At 45.3% G+C, this 26,951-nt stretch overlaps 1 protein-coding gene across 4 annotated transcripts in view; it reads left to right on the top strand.

Annotated features, from left to right (window-relative positions):
- The window catches only part of MLH1 (mutL homolog 1), a 43,938-nt gene extending 17,404 nt beyond the window's left edge, over positions 1–26,534 (top strand). For 3 of the 4 annotated variants that reach the window (XM_034991897.1, XM_034991899.1, XM_034991900.1), the window contains 9 exons: positions 307–460; positions 6,567–6,943; positions 8,462–8,610; positions 16,162–16,270; positions 18,184–18,247; positions 23,262–23,426; positions 23,949–24,041; positions 24,323–24,436; positions 25,229–25,551. In XM_034991897.1, the coding sequence (XP_034847788.1) occupies positions 307–460; positions 6,567–6,943; positions 8,462–8,610; positions 16,162–16,270; positions 18,184–18,247; positions 23,262–23,426; positions 23,949–24,041; positions 24,323–24,436; positions 25,229–25,396 (1,393 nt within the window). In that variant the 3' untranslated portion in view covers positions 25,397–25,551. Of the gene's footprint in view, positions 1–306; positions 461–6,566; positions 6,944–8,461; positions 8,611–16,161; positions 16,271–18,183; positions 18,248–23,261; positions 23,427–23,948; positions 24,042–24,322; positions 24,437–25,228; positions 25,552–26,429 lie in introns of those variants that run through there. The other variant, XM_034991898.1, reaches the window with a different exon arrangement.
- The last annotated feature ends 417 nt before the right edge of the window (positions 26,535–26,951 follow it).

The following is a 26,951-nucleotide window of genomic DNA, read 5'->3' on the forward strand; positions in this document are numbered from 1 at the left end:
GAAATTCCGCTAGTTCTGGAATGATGGTAACAGCTGATGTATAATAAATACGCCAGGTAAAAACACGCAGCGTGCTTTGCATGAATTTAAGCCCCACCACATGTTATATCCGCTTTATAGATGAGGAGACTGAAGCAAAGAAAGATGATGTTACTGAGCCCAGGCTACACAGCTTCAGAATCCAGGTCACTCGGACTTGACCTGGAAGTTCTGACCACTGTCATTTGAACCCACAAGCCTGCTGGCAAGAGTTGTTTTTCCCGTTCCCCGCCACCCGAAGTAATAGTTTGCTTTTCTTCCTGCCAGCTTAGAGATCAGCCCCCAGAACGTGGATGTCAATGTGCACCCCACAAAGCACGAAGTTCACTTCCTGCACGAGGACAGCATCCTGGAGCGGGTGCAGCAGCACGTTGAGAGCAAGCTCCTGGGCTCCAACTCCTCCAGGATGTACTTCACCCAGGTGAGGGCGCTCTCCATCCAGCCCTGGCTCTGGTGCTTTCGCCAGCACCAGAAAATGTGGCCCCTCAGACGCGAGAGTCCAGAGTTTTGCTTGTTGCTCTAGGACTGTCTTTCCAAGGATTACTCGGATAGTCTTCCTTTGGTAACTTCTCCTTTTTTGAACCTAACCACGAAAGGATTATGTTATCCTTGGGCCTGGAGTCAGGAGGCCCGTGGTCTCACTCTGCCTCCATCTAGGACCTTCGACTAACTTCTCAGTTTCTCATACAAGCTGTCTGAAGCAGAATAAGGGTACCTCTTCCATGGGGCATTCGTCTTCCCTGGGGATGTTCAGGAGGAGGCTGAGCCCACATTCACAGGGCCAGAGTGGAGGGGCGGGGCCCCTGGGAGGCAGTGGGACAGTGGGAGGAGCGGGGCCTTAGTGTCAGACGGGCCTGGGTTACCACCACGTGACTAACCTTCCCCGGTCTCCCTGGCTCCCTCAGTGAGGACTGAACTGGTCATCCTCACCTCTGAGGGTGGTGACAAGCAGTAGGTGGAAGTGTCCAGTGCAGGGCCTGGTACCATCCACCGTATTAAAATTACCCAGGTTCTAAGTGCTTATGGTTCTAAGCTACTCCCAGCTCTCCGGGGCCTCAGGTTTCCCATCTGTAAAATAAATGGGGGGATAATACAATCTCCAGTATCCCATCCCAGTTCTGCCAGGATGGGATTCTAGGCAGCACATGGCGAGGGTGTGTTCAGAAGCACAACAGACCCCAGAACTACAGAAACAGAAATAAACAGAAATATCTCCCCTCTCCTCTCCCTCCCTTTCTAAAAAAAAAATAGCGGGGGTGAGGGGGACACCTGGGTGGCTCAGTCGGTTAAGCGTCTGATTCTGGATTTCAGCTCAGGTCATGATCTCAGGGTTGTGGGATTGAGCCCCATGTCAGGCTCTGCACTGGGCATGGAGCCTGCTTGAGATTCTCTCTCTCCCTCTCCCTCTCCTCTTCCTCCCCTCTAAAAAAAAAAAAAAAGAAAGAAAAAAAGAAATGGAAGCATCGGGTCCTGCAAGCAGAGAGTGGGCTTCTAGGAGCCTACTTCACAGAAAACTTTTTAAGTTCCCAAGCCAGTGAATGCTTCCCATAGGAACCTTCACGGAAAGCCCCTTGCTGGGAGGCGCCGTGGGCACGAAGCGGTGAGAGTAAATGCCATGGGGGCAGCCCTACCACCCCTGGAGCCCAGGCCGAGGCTTGGGTGGTGAGTCCGCGAGGGTCGCTGCTGATGCCACCAGAGAGGTGTGTGTGGCAGGTGGGCAGAAGGCATTTCTGCCTGGGAACCAGCGCTCAGTCTTCTGTTAGTTTTGCTGGGCCCCTGGTGCCACACAAATCCTTGCAGTGCCGGTGGTTGAGATATAAAACTTTTAGGAAGAATCCTGTGGTTGAGTGGGGAAAGGACAGCAGAGGGGCACGATGGAGGCCCGCAGCTATTTGGGAGAAGCAGTGAGGGTCTGGGCAGAGGAGGTAGCTCCACTCACAGATGGTTGAAGATCTGGAATTGCCAGGACCTGGAAAAGGTGTGGCTGCGGGGGAGCGGGAAGACGGCCTCAAAGTATGAGGTGAAAGGAGCACATTGTCTGGGCCAGAGTGGTGGTCTTGCTCTGTCCTAGCCGAGATCAAAAAGAAAGATTTGCCAGAGGTCCTGGAGTGTGTCTATGGCTGCACTGGGGAAGGAACTTCTCGTCTTCCTCCTTGTCTTATTTTGCACAAGTCAGTTTCATTTAGTTAGCTTACATTGTATTTTCCCATAGAATTCTGCATAGTCCTGACCCGGGTGTCTTCAGGAGAGTGGATTTCTGGATCAGACGGCCTGCCTCTGTCGGTGCCGTGGTACAAGCCTAGGGTCGTTGTTCTGGGTGGTGGGGTCCAGACTCAGAGCTGTCGCCACTCCTCTGGGCACGTCAGAATACCTTCTCTCCCACTCCCCAGCTGTGTCTTGCACAACACTGCCCAGGGCCTACAGCACAAGCCCTGGTTTGCAGGGAAACCATTTGGTATGGAAATCAGGAAGCCTGGGGGCTCTTGGGGTTTGTGGCAACTCTATCCTGTTGGACAAGGTGTTTCACTCTTCTGGACCTTAAAATTACTATCTGCAAAGTAGTTCTGTTAATTTCTGCTTCTGTGGCTATTGCAAGGCAAATGAAGCAAATACATTTGACCCTTACACAGCGCAGGGGTTGTTGGGGCACCGATCCCGTGGGCAGTCAAAAATCTGACTCTCCAAAACTTTAACTCCTATTAGCCTACTGTTGATCAGAAGCCTTACAGGTAACATAAACAGTCGACTAACACATATTTTATATATGTGTTATATACTGTATTTTTATAGTAAAGTAATCTAGAAAAAAACTGTTCCTAAGAAAATCATAAGAAAAAGAAAATACATTTACAGCACTGTATTATTAAAATTCTGCATACAAGTGTGGACCCATGGTGTTCAAATCTGCTTTGTTCAAGGGTCAATTATGTATCACTTTATTTGCCTGTTTACTCTGGAAGGGTTTTATATTGTCCATGAAGGGAGGTTTTTCCTTTTTGAGCACATTTGCTACTTTATTTAACTTTTTGTTATTTAGCTTATTATTGAATATTTCTAAGTACACATGGAAGTAGATATTATACAAATAATCCATGTACCTGTCACCCGGCTTCAACAGCCATCAGCATTTTGCCATAAATGTTTTCTCTTTCCCTTTCTAACTTGGGAGTGGAGAAAGAGTGGTGGTTTTTTGTTTTTGTTTAATTTTTTTTTTAATTTAAATTCAATTATCCAACATATAATGGATCATTAGTTTTTGATGTAGTGTTCAATGATTCATTAGTTGCGCATAACACCCAGTGCTCATCACAACACCTGCCCTCCTTAATGCCCATCACCCACTTATTCCATTCCCCCACCCACCTCCCTTTCCGAAACCCTCAGTTTGTTTTCCGGAGTCAAGAGGCTCTCATGGTTTGTCTCCCTCTCTGATTTCTTCCCGTTCAGTTTTCCCTTCCTTTCCCAGTGGTCCTCTGCACTATTCCTTATATTCCACATATGAGTGAAACCATGTGATAATTGTGTTTCTCTGATGGATTTATTTCACTTAGCATAATCTCCAATTCCATCCATGTCGATGTAAATGGTGGCTGTTCACCCTTTCTGATGGCTGAGTAATATTCCATTGTGTATATGAACCACATCTTCTTTATCCATTCATCTGTTGAAGGGCATCTCGGCTCCTTCCACAGTTTGGCTATTGTGGACATTGCTGCTATGAACATTGGGGTGCATGTGCCCCTTCTTTTCACTACATCTATATCTTTGGGGTAAATACCCAGTAGTGCAATTGCTGGGTCGTAGGGTAGCTCTATTTTTAATTTTTTGAGGAACCTCCATACTGTTTTCCAGAGTGGCTGCACCAGCTTGCATTCCGACCCACAGTGTGGGAGGGTTCCTGTTTCTCCACATCCTCGCCAACATCTGTTGTTCCCTGTCTTGTTAATTTTAGCCATTCTGACTGGTGTGAAGTGGTATCTCATTGTGGTTTTGATTTGTATTTCCCTGATGGCAAGTGATGTGGAACATTTTTTTTTAAAGATTATTTATTTTAGAGAGAGAGCGCGCACAAATGGGAGGAGCAGGGAGAGGGAGACAGAATCTCAAGCAGACTCTGCACTGAGCATGGAGCCCAGTGTGGGGATCAGTCTCACAACCCTGAGATCATGACCTGAGCTGAAACCAAGAGTCAGACGCTTAACCGACTATGCCACCCAGGTGCCCCAAGGGAAAATAATTTTTTTTTTTTTTAAGATTTTATTTATTTATATGACAGAGAGAGACAGCGAGAACAGGAACACAAGCAGGGGGAGTGGGAGAGGGAGAAGCAGGCTTCCCGCTGAGCAGGGAGCTCGATGTGGGACTCGATCCCAGGACCCTGGGGTCATGACCCGAGCCGAAGGCAGACGCTCAACGACTGAGCCACCCAGGCGCCCGGGAAAAGAATATTTTAAAGCGCATTTCAGGCATTTACTTTTTTCCCTAGTATTTTATTATGCGTTTCAAAAATATTTTTTCCTTATATAATCAGAATGTCCTTTTTTATACATAACAAAATTAATAGTAATATCATTTAATATCTAGTCCATATTCAAATGTCCCAACTGTCCAAAAATCCTTTTATAAAGTAGCTTCATTGAAATACATATTCAGTTAAGTTCTACTCACTATAATTGTTGTCTTTTAAATCTCTTTTAAGTCTCTTTGAAACCAGAAAAGTCCCTGTACACTTTTTTGTTGTTCTTACTGGCTTATTCTAAAGGCTTCTTGTAGAATAATGCACATTTCTGTTTGGCTGATTGCTTCTTCTTAGTGTCATTTAACTTGTTCTAATCCTCCACATTTCCTGTAACCTGGGAATTCCTATAAACTGGCATGATTACATTCAGATTTGTGAATGAGATTTCTGTGTGAGAATTTTTGATAGATGATGCCATGTACTTTCTGTCACGCCCCAGCAGGAGGCGCATACTGACTTGTTATGTCATTTTGGTGATAAGACTCATCTGTGGGTTCAGCTGGTGACAGCCTGTTTCCTTCATTGTCAAGTTCCCCAGGAATATTTAGCTTAATGGTTTCACCACTCATTGATGACCATTACTTGAATCAGTTATTTCACTAGGATTGCAAGATTATGATTTTCTGATTTTATCACTTTCTCTCAATTAATTGTAATTCTTCTGTGTACAATAACTTTAGAACTTTTTGGTTATCCTGGAATACAGTTCACACTAGAAAGTAAGGGTAAATGCTGAGTTCTGTCCCTTTAATTATCCATGTGCAAAGGGATGAGTTCATGTCCTAGTGATCTCCAGTGATGTTTAATGACTTTGTCCTCTCTCTTTCCCTCTCCCTTGCCATCTTTTTCTTTTTCTCTTAATATTTTATCATAGGTGTTAACAAAGCAATATAATTTAGTTAATTATAGTCATTTTTCTTTTGGATCCTCAAATTACCCCATCTTAGACCAACAAAAACCCCTTCAAACTGGTGCTCTTGTCATTTTGACCCAATTCCATTAGTCTTTGATGGTTTCTTGTTTCTCAAGAGAAGATATTGTAGGCTCACTCTGTACTTTCCAAGCCAAGCCCTGGAATTGGCCATTTCTCTCAGGAACTCTGGTTTATTTTAGTGGGAATGGTATTTAGAGACTATAATCTGGGATCAGGGGGTCCTTATTGCTGCTGGGTGGTCATTGCTTTAGGCCTTCCCAGTGGACAGAGCTAGGAAATTGTATATCTAAAAATAGACAAACCTAGTGGCTGCCAGGAGCTAGTGGGGAGGGGAGAATGGTGAGTTACTGTTTCATGGGTACAAAGTTTCAGTTTGGGACGTTGAAAAAGTTCTAGAGATAGATAGTGGTGATGGTTGCACAATGATGTGATGTACTTAATGCCACAGAACTATACAATTAAAAATGGTTAAATGATAAATTTTATGTATATATTACTACAATTAAAAAATGAAATCCTCTTATGGAAGCAAAAAAAAAAAGAAAACAGACAAAAATATAAGGACTTTACACTAATATTCCCCATTTCAAACCAATTTTAAAATTATAAGGATTTTTCTGAATTTTTGTATTTTTACTGGTGTATCTTTTACAGAATTGCTTCTATATTAATACTTCTGTAATGATGATTATACTTGGTTCTTGCTTCTTTCTCCAGTACTGCTCCACTTTGGGATCTGGACTTCTTTTTTTTTTATTTAAAGATTTTACTTTTTAAACTAATCTCTACACCCAGTCTGGGGCTCAAACTTAACCCCAAGATCAAGAGTCGCCCCCTAGGACCTGAACTTATTTATTTCATATTCTGAATCGTCCCACTGCCTTCTTTTTTTTTTTTCCATATGGATTCTACTCTATTGAAACATATAGGACAGAATATAGAAAGGGTTCAGCAAAAGACATAAAGTGAATCATATATAAATGCCATTGAGCTTGAAAAACCACGGTGGCTAGGAATCTTATTTATTTAAAAAAAATTTTTTTTAACCATGCACTACCTTCTTTTTTGACATAGACTTTACTACCAGGTCTTGCTGGCCCTTCTGGGGAGGTGGTTAAATCCACAATGGGTGTGACCCCCTCATCTACTTCTGGAAGTGGCGACAAGGTCTATGCCCACCAGATGGTCCGCACAGATTCACGGGAACAGAAGCTCGATGCCTTTCTGCAGCCTGTAAGCAAGGCCCTGTCCATTCAGCCTCAGGACGTTGTCCCAGAAGACAGGACCGATGCTTACAGTGGCAGGGCTGGGCAGCAAGATGAGGAAATGCTTGAACTCCCAGAGCCTGCTCAAGTGGCTGCCAGAAATCAGGGCACGGAGGGAGATGCGAGAGAGGGGACTTCGGAAATGGCAGAGAAGAGAGGGTCCCCTTCCAGCCCGGGCAACCCCAGGTATGGACTTTGAATGGAGAGCAGCCTGCCTCTGCTGTTCTTAACTGAAACTGCCTCTATCTTGACTTGGCATGAAGCACCTGCCGCTTCTCTCTGCCTGACCTGCCCTCTGCCTCCAATGGGACAGTGCTCTGCCTTGTCCGCTCTCCGCCTTTGACCATGGCTTGAGAGTACCCCACTCACTGGCCTTTGAGATATCTTAAATGTCCATGGTTCCAAGCATGAGTTAAACACACATCAGAAAAAAAAAATAAAATGTCTCTTTTATTTTTAGTATGGGTTTTGATAACGCCTCAGTAGCAGAGGTGGCCAGAGAACCCTAAAATATCCAGAGGATTCTCCTTCATCGCCCTCAAAGCTGCTTCCACTCCTCTCAGGAAAAACACATTTTCTCAGTTCAAATTATGAATGAAGCCCCTGAAGCCCGGGGGCTGGTGGTGAGAGCAGGAGAAGGGCGGACGGAAGAGCAGCTGTCATTGCCCGCCTTCCCGGGACGCTCCCTCCCCAGCGGGCTCGGGGACGCGCCTGGGCTCAGGGTGAAGGCACCCGCCCAGGCCTGCGCATCGGCCCAGCGCTGAGTGGCCATTGGGGTTTGGACGGGTTACTTGGCTCCAGTTTCTCATTGCCAAGTCCGTCTAGCAATACGGTGTGTAGGGATGTCTCCAGGGAATCATCAAGGGGGCTGCCACCTGTGGGGAGCCCACTCTGTGCTGGGTACTTTACGTACACTATCTCGTGTCATGCAGGGCAGGGTTACGTGTCTGTCACTGGGGAACTAACACCACCAGCTCTTTACCACACAGCAGTCAAAAGAAATCTCTGAAACCAGAAATGAGACTGGATCACTCCTCAGCTGAAAACCCACGCTTCCCCCGCACTTGGGTGCACCTGCCCTGCTCCCCCCCAACCCCCCGCTTTCCCTCCCCCGCGGGGTGCTCGGCCACATGGCTGGCCTGAACTGCCTGAGCTCCCCCACGCCCATTCTCCCCGTGCTCTGGGCCTAGGAAGTCTGCCTTCTTGCTGCTCAGGCCTGCACTCACACGTCACCTCTTGCCAGAGGCCCTCACACTGCCCCATCATCCTGTTACCTTGTTTATTTTTCTTAGCATTTTCTGCTACTTCAAATGATCCTTTTTCTGTGGCTGACTCCCCAGCTAGAAAGTAAGCATGCTGAGGGCCGGCACTGCGTGGAGCTGGCGCTGTAACAGTGTCTGACGGAGGACTGAACAAGCGAGGTGGGGGCAGGGTGGGCACGCACGCGCAGGGCCCTGCAGCTGCACAGGGCGAGTGACTCCAGCATCCTGCTGTGCACGTGGGCTGCCTGTGGAGGGCTCAGGGTCATCCGATAGGCCGGGTGCAGGAGAACAGACCGAGGACCCCGCCCCAGACGTGCAGAGCCAGCATGAGAAGCTGCTCCCTTTTCCAAAATGCAGTACACAAAATTTGGCTGACTTATAAAAAAAACAAACCATTTTCAAGGATAGTCATGATCTGCCGGCTCCTTAATCTTCGTTGCAGAAAGAGGCCTCGGGAAAGCTCTGATGTGGAAATGGTGGAAGAGGATTCCCGAAAGGAAATGACAGCAGCGTCTACCCCTCGGCGGAGGGTCATCAACCTCACCAGCGTGCTGAGCCTCCAGGAGGAAATTGACGAGCGGGGACATGCGAGTACGTGAGTGCCAGCGGCTGTGGGGCCTCTGAGGGCCAGAGCTGCCAACGTCACGTTGTAGGAAGTGCAGAGTGTTGACGGTAGGGCGGCCACTGCGCGTGCCGAGCACACCTCCCTTTCCTCAGGCGCAGCGGCAGCAGCTGCAAGATCATTTTTTTTTTTTTTTAAGATTTTATTTATTTTTCAACAGAGAGAGACAGTGAGAGAGGGAACACAAGCAGGGGCAGTGAGAGAGGGAGAAGCAGACCCCCTGCAGAGCAGGGAGCCCGATGTGGAGCTCGATCCCAGGACCCTGGGATCATGACCTGAGCTGAAGGCAGATGCTTAACGACTGAGCCACCCAGGCGCCCTGAAAGACCATTTTCAACTGGGAGGGAAGGGAAAAAGTAGTCTCTAGTTTTAATTATAATTGATTGGTATTCTCACTAAAGCCTAGCAGCCAGAGCAAAGGAGTCATTTACATAATCTTCAATTCGTTTCTTAGTTTAAAGCGGTGTGATGACCCACAAAATTCTAATCTGTGGCCTGCGTGGGATGTGCTCTTGCTAAAGCGCACAGGCTCTGGAGGGCCCCAAGGGGATATCCTGGCACTACCACTTCCGCTGTGTGACCTTGGACTTGTGACTTAACCTTGATCTGTCTCGGTTTTTCCTCGTCTGTAAAATGGGATTAATTTTGCTCTTGAAGCTGATTGTGCTGATTAGAGATAAAATGTAAGTAAAACACTTGTTACAGAGTAAGGAGTCAACAGATATTTTTATATCCCGAAGACAAAGCCATAAATCAGTATCACCTTCCTCAGAACTAGCGTTTCAGAATACTTGAGTATAGAGCTCCGTTTTGGTCTTGTTACTTCAAAACTAGCTACCATGGTTTTAGGAATTCAAGGGGGCTAGTCATGTCCCAGGCACGAACTGAGCAGGGATTGAGGAGTAGAACAGGAGCTTGGCCCAAAGGGCCATCCATACCTGGTGAGTCAGACACTCGTGCTCCAAGTGTAGACGGCACGGCTCCGGGCTCCACACAGCAGCTCTGCACTTGGGCCCACATGGGTTAGTCACGGCCTTTCCACGTTTCATCTCTAACATGTTTCCTGGTTAAAATAGTTGTGTTTCAGCACTGTGTCTTAAAATATGACAATCTAGATTAGCTTGTAAAGTCCTGAGTGGCCGAGGAGCAGGTTAGCACTTTTCGCAATAATCCTCCACCTTTTTTTTTAAGATTTTATTTATGAGAGAGAGAGATCACAAGGAGGGGCAGTGGGAGAGGGAGAAAAAGACTCCCCACTGAGCAGGGAGCCCAATGTGGACTCGATCCCAAGACCCTGGGATCATGACCTGAGCCAAAGGCAGACGCTTAACCGACTGAGCCACCCAGGCGCCCCGATCCTCCACCTTCTATTTTTTTTTTTTTTAAGATTTTATTTATTTATTTGAGAGAGAGAGACTGAGAGAGAGAGAGAGCATGAAAGGGGGGAGGGTCGGAGGGAGAAGCAGACTCCCTGCCGAGCAGGGAGCCCGATGCGGGACTCGATCCAGGGACTCCAGGATCATGACCTGAGCCGAAGGCAGTCGCCCAACCAACTGAGCCACCCAGGCGCCCGATCCTCCACCTTCTAAAGCACTGCTGTGACTCTGGCCCCTGTGTTTTTCTCTGTCCCAGTCTCCTCTTGTTTGAATGAATTCAGGAAAGCCTCCGTTTGCCTTTCCTTTTCTCAGCGCTCTGGGCCTTTGTCCACATGTGGGCAAAGCGATAGGTGTCACTACACGTGGGAGGGGTAGAAGCTTCCTGTGACTGAGGTCTTGCCAGCTGTAGAAGGAGCTGCCAGTTGGCCTCTGATTTTTGTTTCCAGGAAGACTTGCTCCAGTTGTTCTTTACTTCCGTTTATTGGCTTTCAAGCTGGGAGCTTTTAAAACCATTTGAAACAATGTAAGAGAAGTGGGCTGTTCCTTGATTTATTTAGCAGGCTTGTTCACAGTAGTTTGAATTGACAGCCTCCTTCAGACTTGGAGTTTACTTCATCATATTCCTTAAGAGTTTGTATCCCTTATGTAAAGCAGGCTATTTAAAGTTAGAGTTTCGAGAAATTTCTGACTAGTTGCACACTATTTACAGTGCATTGTCCACCTAACCTGCGTCAAGTTGGGTCAGGTTTGGAGTCTATTGCTGAGGCTCGGATGATGAATCTAAATGTTCCCAAACTATGTATTTGTACAGGTTATCTCATTTAATTCTAGAATCATCTTGTGAGGGAGGCAGGGCAGCTGCTGTTATCTGTTGTGAAGGCAAGGACATGGAATGGAACATGGAGAGGACGGGAGAGGATAGATGAGTTGAACATCCCAGCAATCAGAAACAGGCCCAGGGACACACGTTGCCGAGGGTGGGTGGTGACCGGCATGGCCTGCACACGAGGTGGCTGGCCCCGGACTCACAGGCTAACCAAACCAGTGGCGTGTGGGGGCATGTGCCTCTTGTGATTTGATCCCTGCCACTGAGGCTGGTTTTTCAGACACGCCGGTGTAGAGTCTCAGGGAAGGCGTGGTGTCTGTCCTGTGGGAGTGGAGTGAGCCGGACGGGCTCTGCGGCAGCCCCTGCCAGCCACACCATTCGCTCGCCTAGTGGGAAGTTGTGCACCTTTTCGGGGCATCGTCTTCCTGCTCCACAGCATGACAGCACTGCTACAGCTTTACGGGGCCCTTGTGATGATCGCCCGGGATACCGCACGCGTGCGTCGTCAGCTCGGGCCTCTGTCCGACGGGAGGGGCCTCGGGTCCTGCCCGCTGGCATGTGCTTTAGGCCCGCGGCCCCAGGTGGGGCAGGCTGCTTGTCTTCGAGGTAAAGGCTATACAGGATTGCCCTGAAGCTCCGATTTGGTGAGGAAGGCCACTTGCCTTAGCACACCAACAGCCCGGCTGCTCCCACACAGGCTAGCCGTGCCCCTAGCCCAGGAGAGAAGTAAGGAGTGCTCTCCTTGTACCGAAGTTCCGCATTGTGCTCATTTGTGTGACTGGTCGATCAGTGTATTGTCTGTGCGGGGATCGTGTCTATTGCACGCACTGCGTCACCCTTGCTGTCCAGAGTGCCTGGCAGGTGGACTCATAGATATTTGCTGATACGGTGTGTACATGATTGAGAGGAGTCGCCCGGGAGGTGAATCTTTCTTCTAAAGGATGTCAGAATCGGACACTCGATCAGGCAGCTCTCTGGAGTCTGCTGGATTTCCGCAGCCCTGGTGGGCACACGTTTGATCAACAAATGAGGGTAGTTTTTGGCCCAGTATCCACTCAGTTCCATGGAATTAGGCTCATCTCAGATTAGTAATGACTGAATTTACGTGCGAGTCCCAAAATTTGGATCTAAAATTAATGAAGACAAGGAATGTTGTAATTTTTTTTGCTATCGTTTGAATGTGAATGTGTTTAACATTTTACCCACTGTTTTACTTTATTTTCTTGGTCTTTGGGGAACGGTCCTGGGTGTCAGTGTTCATACTTCCCATATGGCTTGTCCCCAGGTGATCGTTTCCTTTGGTACATGAAATCAGCTTGGCAGACATTGGTCAAGTACGTTCTCTGCACAGAATGCCCAGTGCCGGGCCCCAAAACAGAGGGGGAGGTGAATGAGCCTCGACCCCTGCCATACAGGATACCGCGGTGGTGTGGGGAGTGTTGAATAAGTAAGTGGCTACAACATCAGGTAAAATGAAAGATGTTCTGTAACAGAGGCAGAAGGCCACATCAGCCGAGCCCAGGGTGAGACCTGCCGGGGAGGGCTTCTGGATCATCTCCAGAAGCACAGGGGTCTGCAAGGCCGTCCGGCACGGCGCCAAGCTCCTGTTCTGCACGTGGCCATGAAGAACTAGAGGGCCCGTCGTGCTTCCTTCAGGTTTGGCTTTCCTCGCTCCTGAGTGATACCCAGGGCCTCCATTGAGAACTCAGCTCTGTGGTTTGGCTTTGAAGCCCAGAAGGATCTTGTCCATTTTGCTGCTGGCAGAATGGCAGGGAAATGCCCACAGACTTCTGATGCTATGGAGATAGTTAGAGGACGGATGAAAGAGAGGCTCTTGAGGTCCTGATAAGAAGTCGTGAAGGAGGTCCAAGTAGCCTCAGGAAGCCCAGGGAAGAAAAGGCCCACCTGGCTGAAGCAGCGACTCTGGAAGCCCCAGGCCAAGCCAGCAGCCACCTCCTCCCTTCCCTGCCCAGGCTGGCAAGGCTGCATCTCGGTAGCTAGGATGCGTCAGAAGGTTCCATGAAAAATCCGTATGGAAAAATCTCTGACCCTTTTTTTAGTGGATTACACTGCTTTCTCTTTCCTCCAGTGCCTCATTATTCAAGATTATTCGATGTTCTCCAGCTTTTAAAATAATCATTTTCCGCCTACGCAGTACATCCTGTAGAGACATTGAGTTTCCAGTGGGAACAGAGGGGAACACTTCATTCTAAAAATGAAGAAAATAAGCCTCTTTCTATTGGGGGTTGAGGGGACAGAGAGTGTTACAGAACTTATGTAACAATATTAGAATTCATTTGTGGTGCCTAAGCTAAAAAAGAAAAGTATAGTGAAAACGTGGTATACAGACCTTTCCCTGTGGTCCCCAGACCCTCTTCCCCTACCCCCCTTTATGGTGGTGGTATTTTTACTTACACACACACACACACACACACACATAGACACACACACAGATGTATTGGTAAATCAAAAATCAAATTTATAAAATACATACATAGGATCTACACAAGAAAACACGTGAACACCTGCTTAAGAGATAGAGCATTGTGGGTTTTATCCCCTTTGAAGCTCTCAGGTGCTTTTTCCCTAAACTGTCCCCTTCCCTTCTCCCTTAGAGGTAACCACTCTCTTAAATTTTATGATTGTTATTTCTTTTTAATACAGTTTTACCACCCATATTTGTAGCCCTAAAAAATTTGTTCAGTTTGCAAATTTTAAATTTTACATAAATGGAATCATATTATAAGGGTTTTTTTGGTGTGTGTGTGTTTATAATGTGAAATATGTGAAACACACATACACACACATTCTGGTCCTAGGATTCATCCATCTTACTACATACAGCTCTGGTTTGCTTTTTCTGTGTAATAGGTTCCACTTGGTGACTATTACTGCATGGTTGTTCATTCTTCTGTTGAAGGACATTTGGACTCATATGGCCTCATCCCTGCCTCCTCGTACCCCATCCCGCTCCTGGCCATGAGAGATTCAAGAGCTTGGCACACTAGTTGGGAAGCTCGGCTGTGGGTATACACTCAGCAGAGCTACTGCTGGGTCATAAGATGATAAACTCTTTTTCACAGGGGTCGGATAAATGTACCCATCGTTGGTCCCACCAACAGTGTATGGAAGCTGCATTTGTTCTGCTTCCTCTCCAACATTTGACCTTGTCAGACTTTTTGCCAGTTTGGTGTTCATGAAATGGTAGCTAATGGTGGTTTTACTTGCATCTCCCTAATTACTCTAAACTTAAGGATATTTCCCCTTCCATTAAGTGCCTTTTCTAGTTTTTTGCCCATTTTTCTGTTGGGTTTTTGGTCTTTTTGAACTGATTCGAGGGGTTCTTCATATATTCCAGATAATAATCAGTTACATGAAAACATCTTCCCCCCGTTTAGGACTTACCTGTTTTCTTCTTCTTCTTTTTTTAAACAAATACTTGTTTCATGAACAGAAATTCTTAGATTTAACATAGGTATTGTGAATTGTTCTTTAGATTGGCTTTTTAAAATTTTATTTAGGAAATGCTTCCCAACTCTGGGATAATTAAAGACATATTCTTATATTGTCTCCTGAAATGCTGTACACAAATCCCTAGTCCTCCTGGAATTCGTCATTGGTGCATGGTGTTAGAGTCATGGTTTTCATGTGGATATCAAATTGTTCCATAATACATTGTTATTGTCCGCTTGTTTGGATTTAGCGAATATTGTTTGCTCATAGTTCTTTCCCTTGGATCGTTCATGGTCTGCCTGAAGCATAGCATTTAGTGGGGTCTTGGGTGGCCAACTGAGGTTTGTTTTGTCTAATTCATCCTCATTTTGAAAAGTGTTTTTTGCTGGGTTTAAAATTCCAGATTGACAGTTACTTTTTCTTAATGCATCAAAGGTGTTGTTCTGTCATTTTTTGGCTTCCACTGTTACTGCTGAAAATCCAGCTATCAGTCTTATATTTTATTACGTTGTGGGGAATCTCTCTTTTGTCTCTGAGTGCCTTTAAGATCTCTTTTCTTTAGTGTCCAGTATCTCTGTGTGCCAAGTGTGGGTTTTGTTGGGCTTCCTAGAACTGAGGTTTGGTGTCTTCCATCACTTTTGGGATAGTCTCAGATATTTTTGGCTTCAAAGTCTGTAAATATCATCTCCCCCCTGCCCTCTCTCCCTTCTGGAACTTGAGTTATATATATTTGTTGTTCTCCATGTTGCATAAGCTACTTCCATAGTTTTCCTCTCTTTGTCTCTCTGCGCTGCATTCTGGGTAATTTCTTCAGATCTACCTACCAGTTACTATCTTGGCAACTTTGTCTCATCTGTTGTGAAGTCGGTCTTGAGTTTTAATTTCAATTTTATATTTTTCATTTTTAGAAATTTGGATTTTTTGGAGATCTTGATCATTTCTGATAGTCTCTTGCCGCTTATTCATTACAATCCCTCTGAAGCATGCTGAACATACTTATTTTCTCTTCTCTGCTGGTATTTCCAGTCTCTGAACCTTTGCAGAGGTCGTGTGGTTTCTTCTGGATTCTAATTCTTGGTGCATTCTTTGTGTGTTTTGTAATTTTTTGACTGCTAGCTACTGGTGTTTCATCTGTGGGGGATAATTCGAAGCCTGGACTGAAATTGAATTTCTCCACAGAGAATTTGCATTTGATTCTATCAGGGACCTGGAGGCACAGTCAGCCCTGGAATCAATGTTAAACTAAAATCTCCATACAAGGCAGTGCTTAGCATGAGTCCTGCTGTAAAAGCATGTGAGGACCAGCTGGTGGTTCCAGATTCTCCGGGCTATGATTTTTTTCTTACCCCCAACACCCAGGCTTGAGGTGGGTGGGCAGTTGGGCTCCCTGCCCTGGGGCCTGGGACACGGCAGGATTTCTTCTCTTTTGCCTGAGGGTGTGGCCCCTGGCGTCTCAGCTTCACATGCTGGGGAAGTGGCCTCCTACTAGAGTCCCCGTTTCAAACCATTCCAACCTTTTTGTTTTTCCTTCCCCGTACCTGAGAGCCTGCGAAAACTAGCGCTCGTGATTCCTGAGGTTCCTCTGGTGCCTTTGGGTGAAGCTGGCTTCCGAGCTCGCAGTACTTCTCTGGCTTCCTGCGTTGCCTCAGGGTGTGATCTGCGGGCCAAGTTCTCCTTTACCTTTGGGCAATGTTTTTGTTGCATTTTGAAAGATTAGTTATAATTTATTCCTCATTTGTGTGTGTTTGCTGCAAGAGGTACATTGCGGGCATCATTGCTCATCTGTGGTCTCTAGCTCTCGTGCTTGGCTTTGGGCTGCCAAGCGGTGTTGGGATGCCGTTCCTGACCTGCGCTTTCTTTTCCAGCACTCCGGGAGATGCTACATAACCACTCCTTTGTGGGCTGCGTGAATCCACAGTGGGCCTTGGCGCAGCATCAGACCAAGTTATACCTTCTCAACACCACCAAACTGAGGTAAACGAGTGAGTGCAAGACACAAGCAGGGCCGCTACAGGAATGGTCCTGGAGGTGCAAGCGCAAAAAGCCAGGGACAGTGGCATGAGCTGTTGGGGAAGGTTCCCGGCTTTGGAGACAGACAGAGATGGTTTCCAGTCCAGACCCAACAATTTACCGTTTATGTCACGGTGGACAAGGTACTTTCTTTCCTAAACTGCATCTCAGACTTCTCATCGGCAAATTTGGAAATTACTACTTAATTTACATGGTTTTGTGAGGATAAGAAATGACATGAGAAGCCTAATGTTTGGCAGGTTCTCGGTCCTCAGTAAATGTTGACCACTGTGGTTGAACCAAGTGTCAAGGTAGAGAATTCTAGCATCTGCTGTGTGCAGCGGGGTACTGTGGGATGCAAGAGAAAAAAGACCTGATGCCCCCTTTCCTCCTTAGGGAATGTCACCAAGGCTTGCTCTCGCCATCACATGAGCCAGCGGGGTTGACAAGCCATGCCATTTGCCCCGTATGTAGCCAGCAAACTTTCTATTGATTGTTCCCAGAGGCTTTCGTGGATGAGCTCCTAGTGAGTCTAGAACCTGTATCAAATTTGTTCTCAATTAGGTGGCACAGATGGGAGGGTGCTGCCACCCTGCATCTACTAGACATCACCTGGCCACCGTGGGGCCCTTTCCCACCAAGCCCTGCTGTCGCCTCACAGTGCTTCTCGAGCCCGCGGAGCAAGGCAGCCGCCATACGTTGCTTGGGGGTGATGCACAAGATAAGAACCGCTTTCCTCCCTCACCCAGAAACTGCCCAGCCCAGAGCTGACTGCTGGCACACATACCTCTGTGGGTATTCAGAACTCACCCCTTCTGGGCCCTTTTGGTGCAGCTCTGTTCAAGATCCCTTGTCTTTGCTTTGAGAATCCTTTGGCTTGTGCAGTGGGCTGTCTCTTAAGAATGTGTTGGGAATTCTGCTGCCCTTGTTCTTTCTTTTCCAGCGCATCTAAGTACATTTCCAAGTCTCCAAGTCAAATTGTGTTCAGGTTCTTTCATTTTACAAACAGAAAACCAGGCCCGTCCAAGAATTTCAGCTATTAATAAATGTGTATGGTTTCCCAGTGAGAAGGTAGAAGAAACAGATTGAGAACCAAGTTCAGAGTGCAGAATCTGGATTCAACTCCTTCCTTTCCACCTTATTAACTCTGACCCGGGACAGGTCAGGTACTCCCTGGGTGCCTCAGTTTCCCCCTGTAATGCAGGTGTAGCAGATGCCTTGTCTACTTTGACTGATAATGGGAAGTCTTTAAACAGACCTCTATGGTTCAGATTGCTTAAGAACTATAAAGTGCCATTTATTTCAGCACCGTGTTGTGTAAGGAGGTCCTTGTATTGTATGCCTCACAGCTGCTTTTGGAGTGTTGCCAGGCAGTGCATCATACTACAGCAAACACACCCGGGTGGTCTAATTCTGCCTTGTGTCTACTTGTGATTATTTAGTAAGTTTTCCTGCCCTCCCTATACACTCCATACTATTTTTAATGGTGAGTTGTAAAAAAAAAAAAAAAAAAGTGACTTATAGGAGGATTCTTTGTAAGTGGGGAAAAAGTAAGTAAACAAAAATTTCTTACATTTCACCTACAGGGTGTTCAGCAGCCTTTTACAGCACCGGGGGGTGGGGACAGAGCCTGGGTGACTTAGAGACTTAGTCTTAGTGCTCTAAGCCGTGTGCAGAGGCCCGCCAGCCAGAGTCCTGGCTGGAGCGTGCAGCGGGTCCCAGCTCCTTAGAGGAGAAGGAGTCTCATAGACTGTCAAGAAGGCTCCACAGCGTGTCCCATCCATGTTGCAGGCGTTCTTTCTCCCGTTTGTCCTGACTGCTTGGCTCTCAAGCATGGATTCAGCATTTCCTTAAAGTCACTTCATTTTTATTTTCAGTGAAGAACTGTTCTACCAGATACTCATTTATGATTTTGCCAATTTCGGTATTCTGAGGCTGTCGGTAAGTTTACTTCCTGCTTCTCACTTCTGAAACTTGCAACAGTTGGTCATTTCTGAAAATAATAGCCCTACCCTAATGTCTGATTTGCAGTGTATTAGGTTTTTCTAAATACGCCTAGGACAGCATCTGTATTGTAGGATTTGTGTATGGAAGTATCTTTAGTTATAACACAGTTTAATACAAAGCAGAACAGTCATTTGGTAGCCAGCTTAAACAAAGGTTTAGTATGATATTGGTTAATACATATCTAAGAAAACTTGTAAAGAGATAAAAATAGAAATAAATATTCCCTAAAGCCTATGACCCAAACACAGCCAACCCCAGCTGACAGTATTAGGTCATTTCTTCCAAGACCTTTTCATTGCTTAATTTTAATTTAGAATTAAAATCAGACTACTTATCTATGTAGTTTCATATCATCTTTGCACAGCTGACATAACTCTACAGAAAAGCCTACAGGGATTTTTATTGGGATTGTCTTGAATCGACAGAGCAGTTTAGGGAGGAAATCTTTTGTTAGATATATCCCTTAATATCCCACATTTTTTGACGCTAATGGCATTTTAAAAATTGTCCAGTTGTTTGTTGCTAGTATATAGAAACACAAGTGTTTATTATGTACACTGATCTTGTACCTTGCAACCTTGCCAAACTCAGTAGTGCTCCTAGTTTTCTTACAGATTTCCGTCAGTTTCTTTCTACATGCATGATCATGGCCTCTGTGAATAAAGGCAGTTTTATTTTTCCTGTCCAATCTGGATGGCTTTTCTTTCTTTTTCTTGCCTGATTGCACTGGCTAGACCCTTAGTACAATGTTGAATAGAAGTGGTGAGAATGGAAATCCTTCTCTTGTTGCTGATCTTATAGGGAAACACATTCAGTCTTTTCAAAGTAAGTATGCTTTTTGCCGTAGGTGGAGATGAGATGTCCTTTATGAGGTTGAGGAAGTTCCCTTCTGTTCCTTGTTTGCTTACAGTTGTTTTTATTCAGGAATGGATATTGAGTTTTTTCAAATTCCTTTTCTGCATCTGTTAAGATAATTGCGTGGTATTCTTTTTTAATTTCTTAATATAATGAATTACATTGATTTTCATGTTAAAAACCAGTCTTGCATTCCTGGGATGAACCATGCTTGTACGTGATGTATTACTCTTTTTATATATTATTGAAATTGATTTGCCAGAATTTTGTTTACAATTGCTACATATATGTTCGTGAATGATACTGGTTTTTATTTTTCTTGTAGTCTTTGGTTTTGGTATCAGCATTAATGCTGGCTTCATAGAATGAGTTGGAAGCTATCCCCTTCTTTCCCATCATCTGAGTTTGTATAGAATTGGGGTTTATTCCTTAAATGTCTGGTAGAATTCACCAGTGAGTGAAGCCATCGGGGCCTGGAGATTTCCTCATAGGAAGGTTTTTAGCTACAAATTCAGCTTCTTTCCTAGATAACTCCTCGGGTTATCTTTTTTTTCTTGACAGAGCTTTGGTTTTGGTTTCTTTCAAGGAATTTGTCCATTGAAGTTTTCGAATTTATTGGCATGAAGTTGTTCATAGTATTTTTCATAATTCTTTTAATAAGTAGATCCCCTCTCATTCCTAATATTGGCGATGTGTATCCTCTCTTTTTAACCTAATCAGTCTGGTTAGAAGTTTACCAATTTTTTTTTTTTTAAGATTTTATTTATTTATTTGAGAGAGAGAGAATGAGAGAGAGCACATGAGAGGGGGGAGGGTCAGAGGGAGAAGCAGACTCCCTGCCGAGCAGGGAGCCCGATGCGGGACTCGATCCAGGGACTCCAGGATCATGACCTGAGCCGAAGGCAGTCGCTTAACCAACTGAGCCACCCAGGCGCCCAGAAGTTTACCAATTTTTATTGATCTCAAAGAACTGACTTTTGGTTTCACTGATTTTTCTCTCGTTTTTCTGTTTTCTATTCCATTGATATTTACTCTGATCTTTATTACTTCCTTTCTACTTATTTTGGGTTTAATTTGCTCTTCTGTTTCAAATTTCTTAAGGTAGAAGCTGAGGTCACTGATTGGACATCATCCTTTTCTAATTTGGGGGTTAAATGCTAATAAATTTCCCCTGAGTGCTGCTCTAGCAGCTTCCCACAAATTTTGATCAGTTGTTTTCATTTTCATCCATTTCAAAATAGTTTATTTCCTTTTTGATTTCTTCTTTGACCCACAGGTTATTGAGAAGTGTGTTGTTTCCAGTTACTTGGAGATTTTCCTGATACCTGTTCGTGAATTAGAAATCACTAAGAGTATGGTCTGTGTTGCTAAATGACGCATGCGCACTTGAAACGAATGTGCATTCTGGTCTGCTTGAGTGCAGTGTTCCGAGTGGCAGGAATAGCAAGGCGACAGTGATGCTCAGATCTTCTGTATCCTGACTTTCGACTTGTTCCAGTTTATTTTTTTAAAAGGGTGATATTGAAACCTCTGACTGTAATTGCAGATTTGTCTTTCTCTTTGCCAGTTCCATTAGTTTGATCCTTCATAGATTTTAAAGTTCTGGTACCAAGTACATTAACATTTAGATTGTCGGGTCCTTTCATTGACTCCTCTAATATTATAAAAAAAATAGGAACAGTGTTCTGTGGGTTTATAACATGTAAAATGAATGACCATAGTAACATCAGAAGGGGAGAAATGGAAGAAAATTTAGGCATCTTATTTTTAACCATGTATTTCAGTCTTCTACCTAATCAGATGACTTAGCTGAGAGGTCACTAAACTTCTCACCTCCCCTGGGTTCCTTATCAGTGAGGCAGGGGAGCCCTTGCAGCTACACGGGAGGGCAGTGCCTCCACCCGGCCTCCCCCTCCTACCTGCTCAGCAGGCTGGCACATCCTGTCTGCTGAAATGGCCACCGGGGAGGAGGGGGAAGACGTTTTCTTGTGGATTTTCAGGTGTTTTCTTTGTGGGAGATGGGGAGTGAGTGTTAGCTTTGGGGTTTCTCAGCTGCTGTCAGGATCATGGCTTTGTGGCTTTCACACAGGCACACCTCGTTTTACCCTGTGCTTCACTGCGCGTCGCAGACCTTCCATTTCTACAAATTCAAGGTCTGCGGCAACCCTACAGTGAGCAAGTCTGTTGGCACCAGCTTTCCAACAGCATTTGCTCACTTCATGTCTCTGTGTCACATTTTGGTAGTTCTGGCAATATTTCAAACTTTTTTATTACTGTATTTGTGTATAATACAAACTGTGATCAGTGATCATAATTCACTGTAAGCTCAGATGGTTAGCATTTTTTAGCAATATTTTTTTTTTCCAGAAGCACACATTTTTTTTCATTTTTTTAAAATTTAAATTCAGTTAATTAACATATAATGTATATTTGTTTCAGGGGTACAGGTCTGTGATTCATCAGTCTTACTAATACCCAGTGCTTATTACAACACATACCCTCCTTAATGTCCATCACCCAGTTACCCCATCCCACCACCCCCCTTCCTCCAGCAACCCTGTTTGCTTCCTATGATTAAGAGTCTCTTATGGTTTGTCTCCCTCTCTGGTTTTGTCTTGTTTCATTTTTTCCTCTCTTCCCCTATCATCCTCTGCCTTGCTTCTTAAATTCCGCATATTAGTGAGATCATATGATAATTGTCTTTCTCTGATTGACTTATTTTGCTTAGCATATCTAGTTCCATCCACGTCGTTGCAAATGGCAAGATTTCGGGTTTTTGATGGCTGAGTAATATTCCATTGTATATGTATATACCACATCTTCTTTATCCATTCATCTATCGATGGACATCTGGGCTCTTTCCATAGTTTGGCTGTTGTGGACGTTGCTGCTATCAACATTGGGGTGCAAGTGCCCCTTCAGATCATTACATTTGTATCTTTGGGGTAAATACCCAGTAGTGCAATTGCTGGGTCGTATGGTAGCTCTATTTTCAACTTTTTGAGGAACCTCCATACTGTTTTCCAGAGTGGCTGCACCAGCTTGCATTCCCACCAACAGTGTAGGAGGGTTCCCCTTTCTCTGCATCCCCACCAACATCTGTCATTTCCTGACTTGTTAATTTTAGCCATTCTGACTGGTGTGAGGTTATATCTCATTGAGGTTTTGATTTGGATTTCCCTGATGCCGAGCGACGTGGAGCAGTTTTTCATGTGTCTCTTGGCCATTTGGATGTCTTTTTTGGAGAAGTGTCTGTTCATTTCTTCTGCCCATTTCTTGACCGGATTATTTGTTCTTTGGGTGTTGAGTTTGTAAGTTCTTTATAGATTTTGGATACTAGCCCTCTATCTGATATGTCATTTGCAAGTATCTTCTCCCCTTCTGTTGGTTGTCTTTTGGTTTTGTCGATTATTTCTTTTGCTGTGCAAAAGCTTTTTATCTTGATGAAGTCCCAATAGTTCATTTTTGCCCTTGCTTCCCTTGCCTCTGGAGACGGGTTTAGCAAGAAGTTGCTGCAGCCAAGGTCACAGAGGTTGCTGTGTTCTCCTCTAGGATTTTGATGGACTCCTGTCTCACATTTAGGTCTTTAAACATTTGGAGTCTATTTTGGTGTGTGGTGTAAGGAAATGGTCCAGTTTCATTCTTCTGCATGTGGCTATCCAATTTTCCCAGCACCATTTGTTGAAGAGACTGTCTTTTTTCCATTGGATATTCTTTCCTGCTTTGTTGAAGATGAGTTGACCATAGAGCTGAGGGTCCATTTCTGGGCTCTCTATTCTGTTCCATTGATCTATGTGTCTGTTTTTGTGCCAGTACCATACTGTCTTGATGATTACCGCTGAATAGGTTTTTTTTAGTTAAGGTATGTACATTGTTTTTTTAGACATAATTCTATTTCACACTTCATAGATAGGATATATGTGTGTAAAGATAACCTTTATGTGCACTGGGAAACCAAAAAATTCATCTGACTCACTATATTGTGGTACTCCTTTACTGTGGCAGTCGTACCGCCAAGGCGTGCCTGTGGTGGTTTTGTGGGAAGGAATTCAGGCTTCACTTGGATGCACTGTTGACACCAACTCCGTTCTAGGAGCCAGCGCCACTCTTTGACCTGGCCATGCTCGCCTTGGATAGTCCTGAGAGTGGCTGGACGGAGGAAGATGGTCCCAAAGAAGGACTTGCCGAGTACATTGTTGAGTTTCTGAAGAAGAAGGCTGAGATGCTCGCAGACTATTTCTCTTTGGAAATCGATGAGGTGTGTGACAGCCATTTTTATGCCTCTGTTGTAGTCCTCAGGTAAGAGTCAAGTTCTGTAGTTGGTCCGAGATCAGGACGAGAAGGCCGCCCACCCCTGTGAGATGCAGCACATGACATCTGTTCCCATCCTCACTCCCTGTTTGCTTTCTCATCCATTCATGCCCATTCCTGTTCCTGGGATAAAGTACCCCGACAAGTCCCTGCGAATGAGAGGATGCCAGGCCTCTTGCTTTCCTTGTTTCTTCCTCTTATCCCTTAAACTTTGGGGCTTTCCATCTCGATGTGTTCTTCAGCTGGTGAGCATATTGAAACAAGACGTTGTTCTGCTTCATGTCAATACAAAAAGCTCTTTTTAAGCTTTTTGCTCTCCTGCCCTCGGTGCCCAGCCCAGTCAAGCAACTGGTCACCCAGAGTGCGGACATGCGGACAAGACCTGGAGGGAGCACTGGGGAAATAGAACTTGATTAAACTCTAACAATTTACTTCTTGTCCCTTGTCGTGGCCTTTTCTGCACAAGCAGGAAGGGAACCTGACTGGATTACCCCTGCTGATTGACAACTATGTGCCCCCTTTGGAGGGTCTGCCTATCTTCATTCTTCGACTCGCCACGGAGGCAAGTGGTCAAACCATTCCTAAGTATGCGGGTACCTGCGTGTGGGCTGGCGGGAGAGGGCACGGGGCCACACCTTCACGTGGAATGATGGAGGTGAAAAGGATACAACAGCTGAAGGCCCCCCTTTACCCCACCTATCCAGCAGTTATGGTTTACAGATTTAATGCCTAAAACATTACATGGAAAAAGCTTTAAGTAGTCTGTAACCTCCACTTGGAAATGAAATGTGTTTATTAAAGCAAGTACCTATGTTGAGGTATTAAATTCTCTCTTTGGACCAGGTGAACTGGGATGAAGAGAAGGAATGTTTTGAAAGCCTCAGTAAAGAATGTGCTATGTTTTATTCCATTCGGAAGCAGTATATATCTGAGGAGTCAACCCTCTCGGGCCAGCAGGTACTGTGGTGATGCACATTAGCACCCGGGATGGGGATGGGCCTCACACAACCTTTAGCAAATGAAACCTGCCACCTCTGAATTCGTAAGATTTCACTGCACATAAAGCTTCAACATAATGGTCAGCTTTTATTCATGAATTTTTCTTCCTTCTGCTGGTTTGGAAGGTCCCTCTAGAATGATCTCAGTACCTGTCAAATGTGAAAATGCAAGCTGTCACCATGAGAGCTGGGAGACTGAGCTGGTGGATGATCCAGGGCTAGCAAATTCTCGTCTCCCACCGTTAGCCCTCAGGTGTGCAGCCCCAGCCTTCAGGTTCTGCCCCAGTCTCCCCACGCTCATTTAGCTTTGGCTCATTATACATCTGACCACTGCTCTTCCAGGAAAACAGGACAGGTACTAAGGTCAGACCCCTAGCTCTTCTTACAGATCAGCTGTACACAGAAAGGGCCTGGGTGAATGCACTTCCTACTACTGCGGGCTGAACATCATAGTCGGGATCAGACCTTATGTTAGATGCTGCTACAATCAACAGTTTTCCTGAATGGAAACAAAGTTTCCATGGGAGAAAGTCTCTGCCTTCCTTTCCCCTTGTCTCGTGTCTCTCACGTTCAGGGCTGTAGGATCCCTGAGAGGCTGACCAGAGAGGATGTTTCACCAGCAGTAGGTAAAACAGTCCATTGTAACCAGCAAGACTTCCAGGCCCAGTACAGGTCAGCCAGGAAACCACAAATGCTGGGATGTGAGTGGGGCGAACAGGCAGGCTTGTGACCTCGAACGCATCTTTTCCAGAGCAAAGTGTCGGGCTCCCCTGCAAACCCCTGGAAGTGGACTGTGGAACACATTGTTTATAAAGCCTTCCGCTCCCACCTTCTGCCTCCTAAACATTTCACAGAAGATGGAAATATCCTACAGCTTGCTAACCTGCCCGATCTGTACAAAGTCTTCGAGAGGTGCTGACCACGCTCACTTGCAGACTCTGGGCTGTGCGGTTCTTGCACTGCATCCTGACGAGGGTAGGTCTTAGGGTTGAAGATTCCCGTTTGCCCTCTAACTAGTAGCACTCTTTCACGCTTGGTGGATCGACCAGAAATAAATTGTCATATGTGTCCTAACATGATTTCTTATTTAATTTCACTACACTTGAAAGGTTTTCTAGATCCATTTTCACCTACAGTATACTTGTGTTGAAGAATCCAAAAGCAATTTGAAAGCCCTCTGGGCATCTGATAAGAATTCTAAAAAGGCCTTGAAGATTTTATAGATCTTGCTCTGGTTTGGTTCTTGTGTACTCTGGTGACTTTCTAGTATCAGCTGATACGAATTACGTTGGTTCACTTGCCTTGGAAAGAGGTCCCGAACATATAAGAGGCTCTGGTGACACTGAGTATGGAGAAGGCTGAATTGATAATCTGTTACCACCATATGTAGCCAAAGCTAATTAATTTGTAACGAAAAAAAAACTTGCAAGAAGACAGCAGTCCTGATGGAATTTATAACTAGTGTGCACTTTAAGTAAGCCCCCTTTGTTAATGGATCTGAATCCTACCAGCTTAAGATAAAGTTCTAGTTATTCTTGTCTGAAGGATGACATAAAAATATACATTTAAGCTGTAGGTGCCATTACAAGAAGCTGCCTTAACACTAGCCTGCATTAACAGAAATGTGCAGTGAGCACGGGGAGGAAGAACGCCTTCAGTGCGGAGGCAAAATCAGATTACAAGACTCAGTGAAGAACGTTCCATGGGAAAGAACAGGGAACTCTACCTGATGAAGACACGGAGCCATTCCCTTTGGAAGAGGCTGGGACAACAGAAGAGACAAATTTGTTGTACCACAAAAGGGGCAAGGTCAGGTTCAACCATGTAGAACTTCCAAAAAGTTCACAGGCTGAGCAGCCCCGGGCCCGGCTCCAGAACCTCGCCCCCCTCTCCCTCTCACAGCTCCTGCACGGGTGATTGCACCTACTATGACTAGAGAGAATTTATAGGAGGTGTGTGACAGCCATTTTTATGCCTCTGTTGTAGTCCTCAGGTAAGAGTCAAGTTCTGTAGTTGGTCCGAGATCAGGACGAGAAGGCCGCCCACCCCTGTGAGATGCAGCAGATGACATCTGTTCCCATCCTCACTCCCTGTTTGCTTTCTCATCCATTCATGCCCATTCCTGTTCCTGGGATAAAGTACCCCGACAAGTCCCTGCGAATGAGAGGATGGTCTCCATTCAGGACAGTGGTTTCCGTATTTTAAAAATAAAATATGGAACTACAAAGCTCATTGCTCTGAAGAAGGGGGTAAAATTTGTAGAGATTTTCACATTCAAGTTGGCTTTAGCATCTAGTTTCAAGTCTAAACTTTATCTCATGTGCCTTTAATTCATTAGACTTCCCCCAGCATTTGTTCTGAAGATAACAGCCACCATCTCCATAAAACCACCTTGATTCTGAGGGCAAAAGAGAATCACAAATCCTGCAGAGTAGCCACACTCGATGATAAAAGCCCCTTGAACTGGGTGCCTT

Source organism: Mirounga leonina, unplaced genomic scaffold (genome assembly GCF_011800145.1).
Source record: "Mirounga leonina isolate KUSES-001 unplaced genomic scaffold, KU_Mleo_1.0 Mir_115, whole genome shotgun sequence".
Classification (NCBI taxonomy): domain Eukaryota; kingdom Metazoa; phylum Chordata; class Mammalia; order Carnivora; family Phocidae; genus Mirounga; species Mirounga leonina.